The sequence below is a fragment of the Panthera onca genome, chromosome A1, assembly GCF_046562875.1.
Source record: "Panthera onca isolate mPanOnc1 chromosome A1, mPanOnc1 haplotype 2, whole genome shotgun sequence".
NCBI classification, from domain to species: Eukaryota; Metazoa; Chordata; class Mammalia; order Carnivora; family Felidae; genus Panthera; species Panthera onca.
In genome coordinates this window covers 126,551,689-126,564,740 of record NC_138339.1, presented here as the reverse complement: position 1 = coordinate 126,564,740, position 13,052 = coordinate 126,551,689, and the positions used below count along the sequence as shown (strand labels likewise).

Genomic DNA, 13,052 nt, shown 5'->3' with positions numbered 1-13,052 from the left:
GTCCCTAGCTGTGCTGTGTGTCATCAGGCAGGTTGCTAAGTTCTCTCCCTGAGACACCTGTAGGCCAGTGTTGCCTGTCCTCAGCCCTCGGGCTGGTGGTCCACTTGACTCTGCGGTTTGAGTAGTGACCTTATTTCTTGCCGAACAGAGAATGAGCAAGTTGCCTTCATGCTGCCCTCTGTCAGAGAGCCCTTGGTCTTGCCATGCTAGTGGTCAGGCTGCTAGGCTAGATTTCTCCTTGACATTCTCCTAGTCAGTAAGGCAGGTTGCCCAAGTTATTAAGAATATCTATGCCTTTTCTGGGACTCAGTAAGGTTCTTTTCACTTGGAATCGTAAAGCCAAAATAAAACCATCTTTATCCCGAGCCGGTCCTCGTGGGAAAAAGCACAAAACCCCAAAAAGCAGATACCCAAGTGTGTAAAATTCATACTGAATACAGAATTCAGAAGTTTTCTGCAAATTTTCAGGCTGAGGCAGGGCCAGGGGATCTAGTTAAAGTTTGTTTCTATTTTAAGGAAAACCTCAAGAATTAAGGGTTCTTTGGTTTCTGGATTCATCAATTGAAGAAGTTTTATACGTAAGAGGGAAAAAGCGTTAAGCCCGAGACTGGAGGTGGAGAGTTCTCTTTCTCATGATGTGCTGAGTGGAGTCTTTTCACGGCCATGGCAGTGATGACCGTCTTCCTGGCTTAGGGTGCACGCTGTGTTTTAGTACAGCACAACTCAACCCATTAGCTGAAAAGATTCCATGGTATGTTTATTATTAATACACAACGTTCCCCTCCAACTCCATTTGCTTTCAGTAGGTGAGACACTGCTCACAAGCCCCCTTCACTGTGGAGTGGCCCTCTGGGAGGAGGGGAGAAGGAAGGGGTGAAAAAGAAACAAAGAAACAGACGTAGTGAGTATCTCCTACAGACCAGGAGTCCCCTTAGCCTCCTTGACAAAATGGCCCTGCTGAATCCTCCCAGAAACCCAGTGGGATCGGAGAGGTTATCTCCATTCATAGATGAGGACACCAAGGCTTGTGGAGCCAGGGGACTTCTCCTGGGTCATACAGCCCAGAAGCGAGATTCAACCAAAATGGAAACCAAAGCTGGGCCTTCTTCTACCCTTCAGGAAAAGGTTACGTGCATGATGCTTTGGGGGATGAGATGCAGGAAACTGGCTCCCACTGGTCGGTGGGGGTTTGGGCTGCTTTGAGGTACCCATTTGATCTTTAAAACAACAGTGTTCTAGGCAGGAGGAAGCCTCAGCTAGATTTTGGAGGACTGATGGCTTCGTTCAGTTGTTACCCCTTGGGATATTTGAATGAAAAATATTGCTGCCCTTGGGGAAGAAGGTCATCGGTATGTCATTGTCATGAACGCTCATGGCCCACTGTTGATCGCTGGCCTGCATAACGACCTAAGGTTTGCACATCTGTGGCTCCAAGGGGAGAGAAGCAAATGCTTGTTATTAAGCCTCTCACCACGCATCAGGATTACAGAGGCTTAATATGGAAGCAGAATCTCTTGAACATTGCAGACAGGCGGGGACCCTTTAACCTTCCTCCCACCCCCACTGCACACTCAGGAGTGACAGGTACCCAAAAGGAGAACAGTATGACCTGCTGAGCAACTGCTTAGACCCTGTGTCCTGATAAGCACCTGGTTTCCCCTTTGGGGTGTACCTGTTGGACAGCCTGGGGTATGCAGGAATGACATGCCAGGCTTATCCCCAGAAACGCCAAAGTGGTTAGAAGGTGCCCATCTATGTAACGTGGATGCTACAGAGGAGATCTGTTTTCAGGGAAGGTGGACACTAAAAGTCTCCCCTCCTTCACTGTGTAGGGGGAAAAAGAATGTTCCTTTGCTGTGGGTTTTGAGATGTCTCCTTGCTCTCTTTCACAGAGTTCTTTCATTTCAAGAAGATAATAAACTTTGCCCAAGTTAATGAATCCTGGTCAGTGATGACTCTGCCCACCTTGCCCTCCTGCCCTTAGCAAGTGCTGGGGATGAGTATATGTAGTGCCATGACACTTGAGGGGATGCGAAGGAGATGGACAGTAGGTCAGAAGGGTTATGACACTGAGACCCACATCCAGGGAAGGAGCCACACAATTCTCCACCCCCTCCCCCACATTCCTGGGGCCCAAATGGCCTCTCCATGCTGCTGGTGCTGGGGAAACAGAAAGCCTTTCTGCAGAAGAGACATGTCTCTGCACAGCACAGCCAGGGCAGTTAAAGATGTAAACAAAGGGCACATATACGGTACGTCGAAGATGGTACATGAAGCAGAATCCAGACGGAAGTAGTGGTGCCACCCAGGAAAAGAGAAATCGAGGGACACTTGGAAGAGAGGGGCAAAATGGATCCTAGGACATGTCAGTTATTAAAGCGGGATCTAGAAAAGGACCCAGAACATGGACAAGAGGAGTCCCCACTGGTTTGGGGAAGGGCTTGCATCACAAACCCTGGGGTTTGCTTGACTTACAGACTGCGCCTGGATTCTGCGGTTCATTTGGGATGCGGCTTGTTTGCTTTGCCCGTGATGAAAATGTACCTCTCAGAGTGTGAGAGTCTGTGTCTGCACACGCCCCAGCAAACAGACACCCTGGATGGTGTTATGGGTCACAGAGTCACTTTGACAGGAGGCACACTCTGACCCCCTCGCCGGTATCTTGGTTTTGTGTCACTGTTTAGTTCCATAGGAGCCCAGATGGGAGAAAAACCAAAACGAAACATTGCAAAAGCAAGGGACTAGTCTAGCAATCAGAAGCCTGGATGCCTAAGTTAAAGCACAGTGAGCCTCTGCCTTCCCTACAACAGAGAAACCCCCAGAAGTTGAAGGATTGACACGCTTAACGGAAACACCTCAAGGACTAAGTTTGAACACTCAAGCGGATCTGCTGAAGAGACACAAAGGCAATGGTTTAAAAACCCCACGTGTATGAACGACGGGGCTTTTGTATTATTGGGAATGCTAGAGAATGACTCTGAACCATGACCGTGTAAGACACGGACAGCACACGTCCTCAGTGAGGTGCCTGCTCTGGGTGCGGCTGGGACGGTAAGAAAGAGGAAGTGTACTTGGGCTCCTTCTGATCTCTGCACCTTTGGCAGTTGCTTTGGGAAGAAAGCAGTGCAACTTGGAAGTCTACCAACGGGCCCAAGAACACAAAAGAGGCTTTGTCAGACCCTTGCCCCAATCTTTCATGTGAGAACCTCCTCCACCTTGCCTCCTCCCCTTCACCCCTCCACAGATGGCTGCTGGCAGGCAGGACAGGTTCTCAGCAAGGCCTGGGCACCTAGGAAGCGTGATGTAGTAACGGAGGGGTGCCATTGTGAGTCACATAGTTCACCCAGCTGTGGACCTTTACCACTGAGCCTTAGTTGTCTCATCTGATAAATGGGTTTAGAGATACTGCCTCTCTCACCAGCATATGGTGAGATTACACCCAGGCTAGTGTCTGGCCTCTGCCCCTCCTTCATGCCGTCTCTTGCTTCACTCCTCCTGTCTGAGCAGATGATGGCTCAGGAAGGTGACCCGACTGCACCTTGCAGGGCTGAGCAAAAGGTGCATGTGCAAATACAAAGTGCTCTCTGTTTCCCTTTACTTGCCTCCCAGCCCCGTCCCTCTGATGCTCACTGGCCCTGGTTTTCCTTTCTTCTTTTTCTGTGAAAACTGAATAAGTAGCCCCGGGCTTTTCTTGGTGGATTCACAAAATACAGGATGAGCAAGCTGTCCAAGGTCATCAGTAGCCCAAAGCTGAATACCACCAATCTCTGTAATCCCGAGCAGGAAGCTCTTGGGGACATTGAAAGCAGCAGGGACTCAACCAGTGATGAGGGAAGACGGGAACGAGATCTCTCTGAGGCTGCTTTTGAAAACAGTCTTGCTCATAAAGGATTCATTCTGGGTATAGGACGTTTCACCAGGTAATCAGTCTTCCTTTATCTCTGCAGCTGATTCTGCCCGAAACCCGTCAGAGATTTGACCCTAACCCATTAGGGTTTTCTATCTCTTCTGGGGCACAGATAATCTATACTTTTCTCTGAGAAGCTGGGAAATAAAAATCCTTCCACTGACCAAAGGGTTGGTCCTGTAAAATAACTCAAAGAAGATCAAACTGGTCAGGCCCAATTTTGTACACGATTAAATACAAGATTTGCCCATTTCCAGTTTTTAGCCCGTGTCATCTCATAAAACTGTAAGTACTTTGAAGGATGAACCATTTCTTAATTGTGCCCTTAAATCCTCCTACCTGCACAGCTGGCTCTGAAATATGGGTGGAGATACAATTAGCGATCTGTGGCTGGAAGATGCTATGTCGAAGTCTAATTGCTCCCTCTGGGATGGTGGGCCAGGGACATAGCTCTTCGGCCCCGGGAATACTCAGGACAGCTTCAAATTTACCTCTGATCAGAACTGATCAGCATGGATAAAACTGCTGATCTCTGAGAAGGGGAAGACAGGAAAAGAATGGCCTGTACTTTTATAATCAATAACCTGTAGTTAGCATTTATCACTGGCTCATGGGCTGATTCAAACAGATACAGAGATGTGGCGTTAATTTCCAAAAGCGGTGCAAAGGGTTGCAAGCATACAAAGTCTTCTAAGGTTTGTGTATGAGAACAGACTTGGGCAGGCTGGTGGTCTTAGGTCAGGTGGCCCCTGTGTCCACCTGGTTGCTTAAGACAGATGGCCGGGAGTCACGCGGGATACCCCCCATCCCTGCAGATACGCTTCAGGTCCCATTGCCTATATGTCCGGAACATAGACTGAATCTGTCTACTTTCCTCCATCACCCTACTCACAGCCAGTCCAAGCCCCCCTCCCTTGCACCTGGATGACTGGCCCCTGCCTGCTGAGCTCCAACTGCTCTGGACTTGCCAAGCTTCTCTCCTCTGGCTTTTTTTTTTTTTTAAGTTTATTTTTGTTTATTTCAAGAGAGAGAGAGCAAGTGGGAGAGGGGCAGAAAGAGGAGGAGAGAGATAATTCCAGGCTCTGTGCTGCAAGCACAGAGCCCAATGCAGGGCTCGAACCCATGAATCGTGAGATCACGAACTGAGCTGAAAGCAAGCATTGGACGCTTAACCGTCTGAGCCACCCAGGCACCCGCGTCTCCCCCTCTGGCTTTTGCTGATGCCTTTCCTGTGCTTGGGAGGCCCCACATGCCTGCCTCCTTAACTATGAGGTCTTAGCTAAGTGTCCTGTCCTTGAAGATGCCTCCTCTGATAACTACACCAAAGCAGGGGCTCCCTTTTTTTCCCCTCTGTTTTCGCACCAGATTGTTTTCTTCTTTCTACTTTTATCAAATTGAAGTTACATATTTACTTGTGTGTTTGCTTGTTCCTTGTGTCTATCCCTCACTGGGCTGGAAGTGCCGCTATGATAGGAGCCTTGTCCTCGTCCCCAGTGAGTAGCGCAGTGCCTCTCATGGAGCTGCCACTCAAATGCATATTTGCTGAATGAAGGGAGAAATGAAGCTGTGTTCTGGGGCGCTGACAGCCATGTCGCTAAATCCATGTCTGGATGGAGTCCACTTCTCCCCGTACCTGGGAGAGGTGTGGTTACCTGGTATCTGGTTGGCTTGCTGAAACTGTTATTTGCTGTTAGGTTTTCAGAATTCCTTGTGCCAGCCTGGTAGCGAGTCTTCTGGGGGGGGGGGGGGGAGAAAGAACAAATACATAATAAATAATACATACACACATATGTTCAAATAACACATATGACACCCATATATGAGGCTGTGTCTAAAAAGAAGCTGATATGCCCACTGCTACTAGGTTGCCTAGAACACTGTTCTTGGGACTTGAGTTCTGTAGGATGACAACAGCTTAAGGAATATAGTTTGGTCAACTTGGGAAGCACTGAGTTAAAGCCGCAGGGGGTGTCTTTGCTCAGGGATTTCTCAGAGATTTTAATATGCTCATAAACATTGAGAGTCTCCAGGAGGGGGAGATAATGGCAGGGAAGCTTTCTTCCAGGGATCATTCTCTTCCCATTTCTGGGAAGAGCTGTTGCTCCCTGGAACCCTCTAAGGCGCTCCCTCTGTGGGAGGCACGGCTCAGCAAGGCAGCTTGCTCAGCCCCTGCGGGGCACATCTGCAGGGCACTGTGGGGAGAAGGGCAGCTGCCACAGGCATTCTCTGTGCTGCTGTGCCAGCCTGTTCTGAACAGCGTGGGCCCCTCTCTGACTTCCCTCATCTCAGGGGCACGTGCGCCGATCAAGCACACACACCTTCCGCCTCCCCCTCCTGCGACCTTCTCTTGCCCCATAAACCCCGCGCTACCTACCCTGAATTTGGAATTCAGCATGCCCATTTCAAGGTCATTTTCACAGCTTTTGGCCTTAGATTTGCAGAGTTTTATGAGGCACATCTTGATTCTCATTATGAGATAATAAAATGATTTAGGACTTGGCACAAGATTGAAAGGAGCAGGTAGAGTTCTTCCTTCATCAAAGTAAGACAGCCAGAGCTTTGCCCTGGCAAATTTCCACTCCACATCTGCGTCCTCCTGTGGGACGAGGGAAACGACACAACATCAAAGGGCACGATTTCACATCAGAGTTCAGTGTGATGAGTGGGGATGCAGTCTACGCATTATGACAGCAGATTCCTTTCTTCCTTTCCTTCTTCCCTTTCTTTCTCTTTCTCTCTTCTTTCTTTCTCTCTCTCTTTTATTCCTTTTCTTCTTCCCTTCCTTTCCTTTCTGTTTCTCTCTTTCAAGTTTATTTATTTTGAGACAGAGGGAGAGAATCTGTCTCTTATGACATTATGACAGCAGATTCCTTTCTTCTTTCCTTCTTCCCTTCTCTTTCTCTCTTCTCTCTCTCTCTATTCCTTTTCTTCTTCCCTTCATTTCCTTTCTGTTTCTCTCTTTCAAGTTTATTTATTTTGAGACAGAGGGAGAGAATCCCAAGCAGGCTCCCCACTGTCAGCACAGAGCCCAATGTGGGGCTTGATCTCATGAACTGGTGACGGCAGATTTCTAAACAGGACTCTGACTGATATATCTGTGGATGTTCTCTTTCTTTACAAAGATGCAAGATGGAGCATTTGCTCTTGCTAAAACCATGTGAAATTAGTTATTCCTAACAATCTCTGCCTAACTCCTCAGGACTTAGTGCTGAAAACCTCAGCCTCTTCATACCTCCTTGACTCTCCACTGGGAATTTTCACAAACATTCTCCAACTTGCCACTAACCAGAGAACTTTTCTCACTGCCAATTAATCTCATTATCCATTAACATTTAGAGCTCTGCTGGATTCACAGTCCACCACAGCATCAAGGTGTTAATATTTTGGAGCATTGCTGCCCAGTGGAAATATAATACTGAGCCATGAAGGTGAACCACCTAATTAAATTTAAATTTTCTAGTAGGCACATTATAAAAAGTAAAATGGAACAGGTGAAATTAATTTCAGCAATACATTTTATTTGATCCAGCAGATCCAAAATGTAACCCCTTCAGCAGGTAATCATTATAAAAATTCTTACTGAGGTAGTGCACATTTTTATTTCATATTGAGTCTTTGCAATCATTGTATATTTTGTACTTATAGCACATGTCAGTTTGGACCAGCCACATTTCAAGTACTCAGCAGACACAGGTGGTGAACAGTTCCCATGTTGTATTGTACCGCTGTGTACTTATTAGAAACCATATGGCTTACCGGTCAAAGTGCTGCCACAGAGGATGTTGAGAGATTCTGCATATGTAATTCAAGAGAAACAGACCTGACTGGAGTTAGCAGGAGGCAGTCCGGCCGTGCTGTCTGGTGGTGGCGATAGTTTTGACCCCCAGATCGATTCTGACTTGGTGTCAATCCCGGAATGCTGAGTAGGCCCTCCAAGAGGTAGCAGGTGTTTTTATTTATTTATTTATTTTTTTATTGTATTTTATAGGCAGGCTCTTTGGGCCTCTGTCCTAGTGGGGCAGTCTGAGAGTAGGAAAGAGGCATGGAATTTGGAGTCACATGGACCTGGGCCCACAAGCCCATACTAGCTGCAGGACCTCAGCAAGAGCTCCGTCAGTAGAGGGAGATAATGCCGCCTCCCTTACGTAGCCCTGAGATTGACATCGAGTATGTGCTCCGTGAGGGGTGGGTTCCTCTTCGCACAGACTCTCGCTATGCTTCTCAGGACGGTGAGCCTACCAGGGGCCCACATGAGGCTGCCAGGAGGTACCGCATGCTTAAGGCTATCACCTGCAGGCTTGGCCGTTTTGTTTGCTTTGGCTGAGAACCCATCAGCAGCTGGCCTGGTCTATGGGACACATCATATTGGAGTCTTTTAGACTGGAAGTTTCGTGAGGCCAGGGCTTGCTCCCGGCCTCTGCTATATGACAGAGAGATGTGACAGGGACATCTGACTTGAGAGGAAGGTTGGTATAGCGGCGACAGCAAAGGGTCTGGAGCCTGCCTGGGTTCCAGCCCTGCCTCTGTTCCTCCCTAGCTCTGCAGCCATGGTGGCATGGCTGCTCTGGGCCTCCGTTTCCTCATCTGTAAAATGGGGATAAAAATGCTTACCTCATAGGTCATTGTGAGAGTTACTTCAGGTCACACATGAGGACCGCTTAGTGTCCGATATTAGCACGCCCTCAGGAAGTATTATTTTTATTCCCATAGCTTAACACAGTGCCTAGTGTTCAGCCTTGAGTCGTTCAGCAGACATGTGTCGAGTACCTGTTATGTGGCCAGCATAGACTAGGTATGCACTGGGGTTGACAGTCCTTCCGTGCCGTCGTGGATTACGTGCTCTGGCCCATGACATGATTATGTTGAACTACTCATCCCCTGGTCTTTCCCCTGGAGTTGTGCTAACGGCTCAACTGCAAGGGATGCTGCATGTAGGGCTCCAGAACCGGCCCCGGGGTCGGGGAGGCTGCCTGATGGCTGGTATTGGAGCTGGGCTCCAGGGGGTGAATAGTTCTCTACCAAGTCGGGTGTGCGTTGGGTGGGGGTGGAGAAGAGTGGGAGTTAATGAGTAGAGAAGGCATGAGGAGTGTAAACAGCTTTTCTGAGAAAGCTGCCAGGAAAGAGCAGGAGAGAAAGAGCTGGAAAGCAGGATGGAGGGAGGATTTTTTTGGTTACTTTTTTTAATTTTATGATCCAGAGTCTCATTTAAATGCTGACAGGAAGGGCGAAGATATGCGTGGAGCAGGGATGAGTGCATTGGTGGCCCCTGAGGAGGCAAGAGAGAGGGCAGGGAGCCAGGGCACGCAGGCGGGGCAGCTCGGATGGAGAAGGCCTCTCTCTCAGCCACGGGAGGGCAGGTGGGGGCATGGCAGGTGTAGAGGCAGGCGGGTCAGCGGATTTGGAGAGTAGGTGTTTGAGATCTGTTGACCGAGTAAATAAGCGTTCTTGTGGAAGGATTCACAAATTTATACCTCATCAAAGTTCAGCGTGACCATGAACACTGGGCAGCCTCTAGTGGCCTCGTTCTATGTCTCAGGGTCCTTGTCCACGCACCACTGGCAGGCTGGGAGGGCACAAGCGCTCTCCCCTGAGGAGAAGCGCAGAGCCCCGAGGGGAGGTGTGGGCTGCAGTGAACCGTGATGCAATGCGGTGCTGGGGTAACTGGATGTGACAAGCCCACGTGACGTCATGGCTCTGCCCACCCCGCCCCCAACTAGTGGGCGTCCCTCCACACTGAGCCACAGTGATTTACGTGCCACATTCGTTTGGACCAAAGCATGGCGTGCTTGTTAGGATGGAGTACAATGCCCAGGGTGAGTGGTACAGAGGTCTGCACGTTCTCTAGGTGCCATGTGGTTTCTCTTACATATGGGGAAACTGAGGCCCAGAAGGGTGGGGGTGGGGGCTGGTTAGCAACAGCTCATCCACGTAAGAGACCAAATATGTACACCATTAAAAAAAGATGTTTGTCCAGGGATACAGTGCTGCATTTTCCTGTGGGTGGCAGCAGGGGGAGTGGGGAAGAGACTAGGCTTCATGCTGGCTCACCTCTTCCTCTTACCTCTTCTTTCTCCTCCTTGCACAGCCTGCCCTCCTGTAGGCCCAAAATACCACATTGTTTCACCCTTCCCTCCTTGGCACATGTTCCTACTGTTCAGAATACTCTGTTTTGGACTGTGTGTGTGTGTGTGTGTGGGGGGGTGTTATGAGCCAAATGCGTCCGCTAAAATTCATATGTTAAAGCCCTAACCCCAGTGCCTTAGAATGTGCCTCGATTTGGAGACAGGGCTTTTACAGAGGTGAGTAAGGTTCAATGACATTGCTAGGGCGGGTCCTGATCTAACATGACTGGTGTCTTACCAGGGATGCTTACACAGACAGGAACAGCCCTTTGAGAACACCAGGAGCAGGCAGCCCTCTGCAAGCTGAGGAGAGAGGCCTTGGAAAAAACCAACTCTGCCAACATCTTGCTCTTGGACTTTGAACTTCTAGAACTGTGAAGAAATCGTTTCTGTGTTTCACCCCCTCAGTCTGTGGTATTTTGTTATGGCAGCCTAGCAAATGAATGCATGGAGGTCTTTAATTATTTTCTGTGTGGAGAAATACACTAATACTTGTCTTATACAAGGCTTGAGTACACAGGTATATACCAGGCAGATGTGACAGTCCCCTTCCAATGTCGCTCCTTTTCTTCCTTTCCCCAGAGGATGCCCTGGGTCAAGAGTGTGCTACTTTTTCTCTACCTTTCTCTGCTCTTTCTTTCTCTCTTTCTTTTTTTTTTTTTTTTAATGTTTATTTTTGAGAGAGAGACAGAGTGAGCAGAGGAGGGGCAGAGATGCCCTCTCTTTCTTTATATGCGTTCGTATTGTTATGTAGATAAGATTTTCCTACCTGTATTTTTCTACAACTTGCGCTTTTTCCCGCTTAACAATATCATAGAGATTTTGTCTTGTCAGCACAAACAAGTTTTTCTCCTTGTATATACAGTGTTCTGAAGACTATACTGTATCAGAGGTTATTGAAACGCTCTGATGTTGATGGGCTATCTCCACGTTTTCCCTCCAGTGAACATCTATTAAAGTCGTATTTCTGCGTGGATCTATTCCTCGAACTGGAATTGTTGAGTCAATTCAAAAGAGGTTAGTGTGCTTCATTAATTTTTAGCTTATTTATTTTATGTTATAGTAAGTAAAACAATAATAAGATTTCTGCCCCCCAGCTACCGCCTCTCAGCAGGCATCCCCCGCTATGCTTGGTCTGGGTACTTTTACAGGCTTCTTTTTCAAATGCTTACCCAATTACAAATGAGCACGGATGCCCTTTTCTTCCTTTCTCACACAGCGAAAGCGCACTACAAACATTGTCCTGCAACTTGATTTTTTTTTTTTACTTAGTGCTATAATTTGCAGGTCTTTCCCCATCCGTCTATACAGGGAGAGCATTTTCGTTCTTTCTACAAGCCACACAGCATCTTGCTGTTCAGATGCATCATAATCCACTTCACTAGATTCCTGTTAATGCTCATTTGTTTGTTTTTAACTTCTTGCTCTTCCCCAAAAGGCAGCAATCACTAGCTTACGGTGTGTGCCTTTTAGATTTTGATAAACCGCCTCCTCTGATACATTCTCTGCACTCCCTTAGCTATCTGGAAAAACTGTATTAGTCCTCGAATGGCCTTCACGCATCATCTCTGGAAGCTTCTCTGCTGCCGATCTCGTGCACCCGGTAAGACTTCTCTGGGTGTGCGGGGCCCAGGACACTGCACTTTGTTGACTGACGTATCTGGTTTTCCCAAAGGACAGAGTTCTTAGAGGGCAGGGACTGTCTTAGTTGTCTGTGTGTCACCAGTACCTAAGCACAGGCATTTCATACAGTAGGCATTTAATAAATAATACGTGAGAGGCAGAGGGAGTGTTGGCTAAAAGATACAGTCATTCCAGTTTGCCATGGGCCTCCTGCATGCTGTCCTGAGGGGACACGTGAAAGAGGGAAGCTTCAAGACCCTGATTCTTCCCGCCCTTGTTGGGCCACTTTATGTGTGGTGGCCACCCTGCCACGTGGCGGGTTGATCGAAAGAGCTCCTTGGAGCCCCGTGGGAAGAATGCTGGTCATTTGCTGTTCCGGCTTCACATGTAATAACTCACGGGCTTCTAATATCATTACCCTCACTGTGGCAAACAGCCACGCAAATTAAACCAAAGGGTAGAGAACAGTTTCACTTAGCCGGTCTTACCTCAATTTCCTGATACGAGTTGTTGATCATGGCTATTAGCATATTGAGCAGCACGACCACCATGGTGACGTTATAAACGCCGTAAAGAACGTAGCCGATGTTCTCGATGAATTTGTGGTCGTATTTCAGCACCACCGAGATGACTTCAGACAAGCCAAAGATGGACCAAAATAAGGTTTTAAAACTTTCTTCAACCCTGTAATGAAAGACAGTCTCTTCAGGCAGTTCTGCATCTGCTAACACTCTTTGCACAAAAGTTCCCGTCACCCAGACTTTGGTGGTTATCCCGGAGTGGGGCTGGGCTGGCTGGTGGAGACAGGTCTTCTGAAATAATAGCAGGTTCAGATTTCTAAGAAGACTTTGACAAAAATATTATAAAGGGCAGTCTCTTTCTTTTCCATTCAGTCCATCTCTTGGGACTCTGGGCTATGGTATTGTTTTAATCTTGCAAGTAATTAAACATTTTTTTAAAGTTATTTAAAAAAATTTTTTTAACATTTATTTATTATTGAGAGACAGAGACAGACAGAGCATGAGCAGGGGAGGGGCAGAGAGAGGGGGAGACACAGAATCCGAAGCAGGCTCCAGGCTCTGAGCTGTCAGCACAGAGCCCGACACGGGGCTGGAACTCACAAATCGTGAGATCATGACCTGAGCTGAAGTCGGATGCCTTACTGACTGAGTCACCCAGGGGCCCCTAATTAAACATTTAAATATTTAAAATTAATTTTTAAAAATTAAAAAATTAAACATTTAAAATTCAACACCAGGGCACATGTTTGTTCTTATACTCTATCAGCCTCAGAAAGCACATTCTTCCTAAAATCTCCTCTTGAGTGTCTCTTCTCAGACCTCCCAGCCCCACGTGAAGGGGGGGAAAGGATGGTGTCCACTGTTAGAGGCAGCATCATC

At 47.8% G+C, this 13,052-nt stretch overlaps 1 protein-coding gene across 1 annotated transcript in view; it reads right to left on the bottom strand.

Moving 5' to 3' along the window:
* TRPC7 (transient receptor potential cation channel subfamily C member 7) overlaps positions 1-13,052 on the bottom strand; it is a 229,017-nt gene that overhangs the window by 3,850 nt on the left and 212,115 nt on the right. Inside the window, exons 8-10 of the mRNA XM_078450799.2 lie at positions 12,141-12,336; positions 6,282-6,503; positions 5,560-5,640 (exon numbers count right to left, since the gene is read on the bottom strand). Coding sequence (XP_078306925.2) covers positions 5,560-5,640; positions 6,282-6,503; positions 12,141-12,336 — 499 coding nt within the window. The remainder of the gene's footprint in view (positions 1-5,559; positions 5,641-6,281; positions 6,504-12,140; positions 12,337-13,052) is intronic.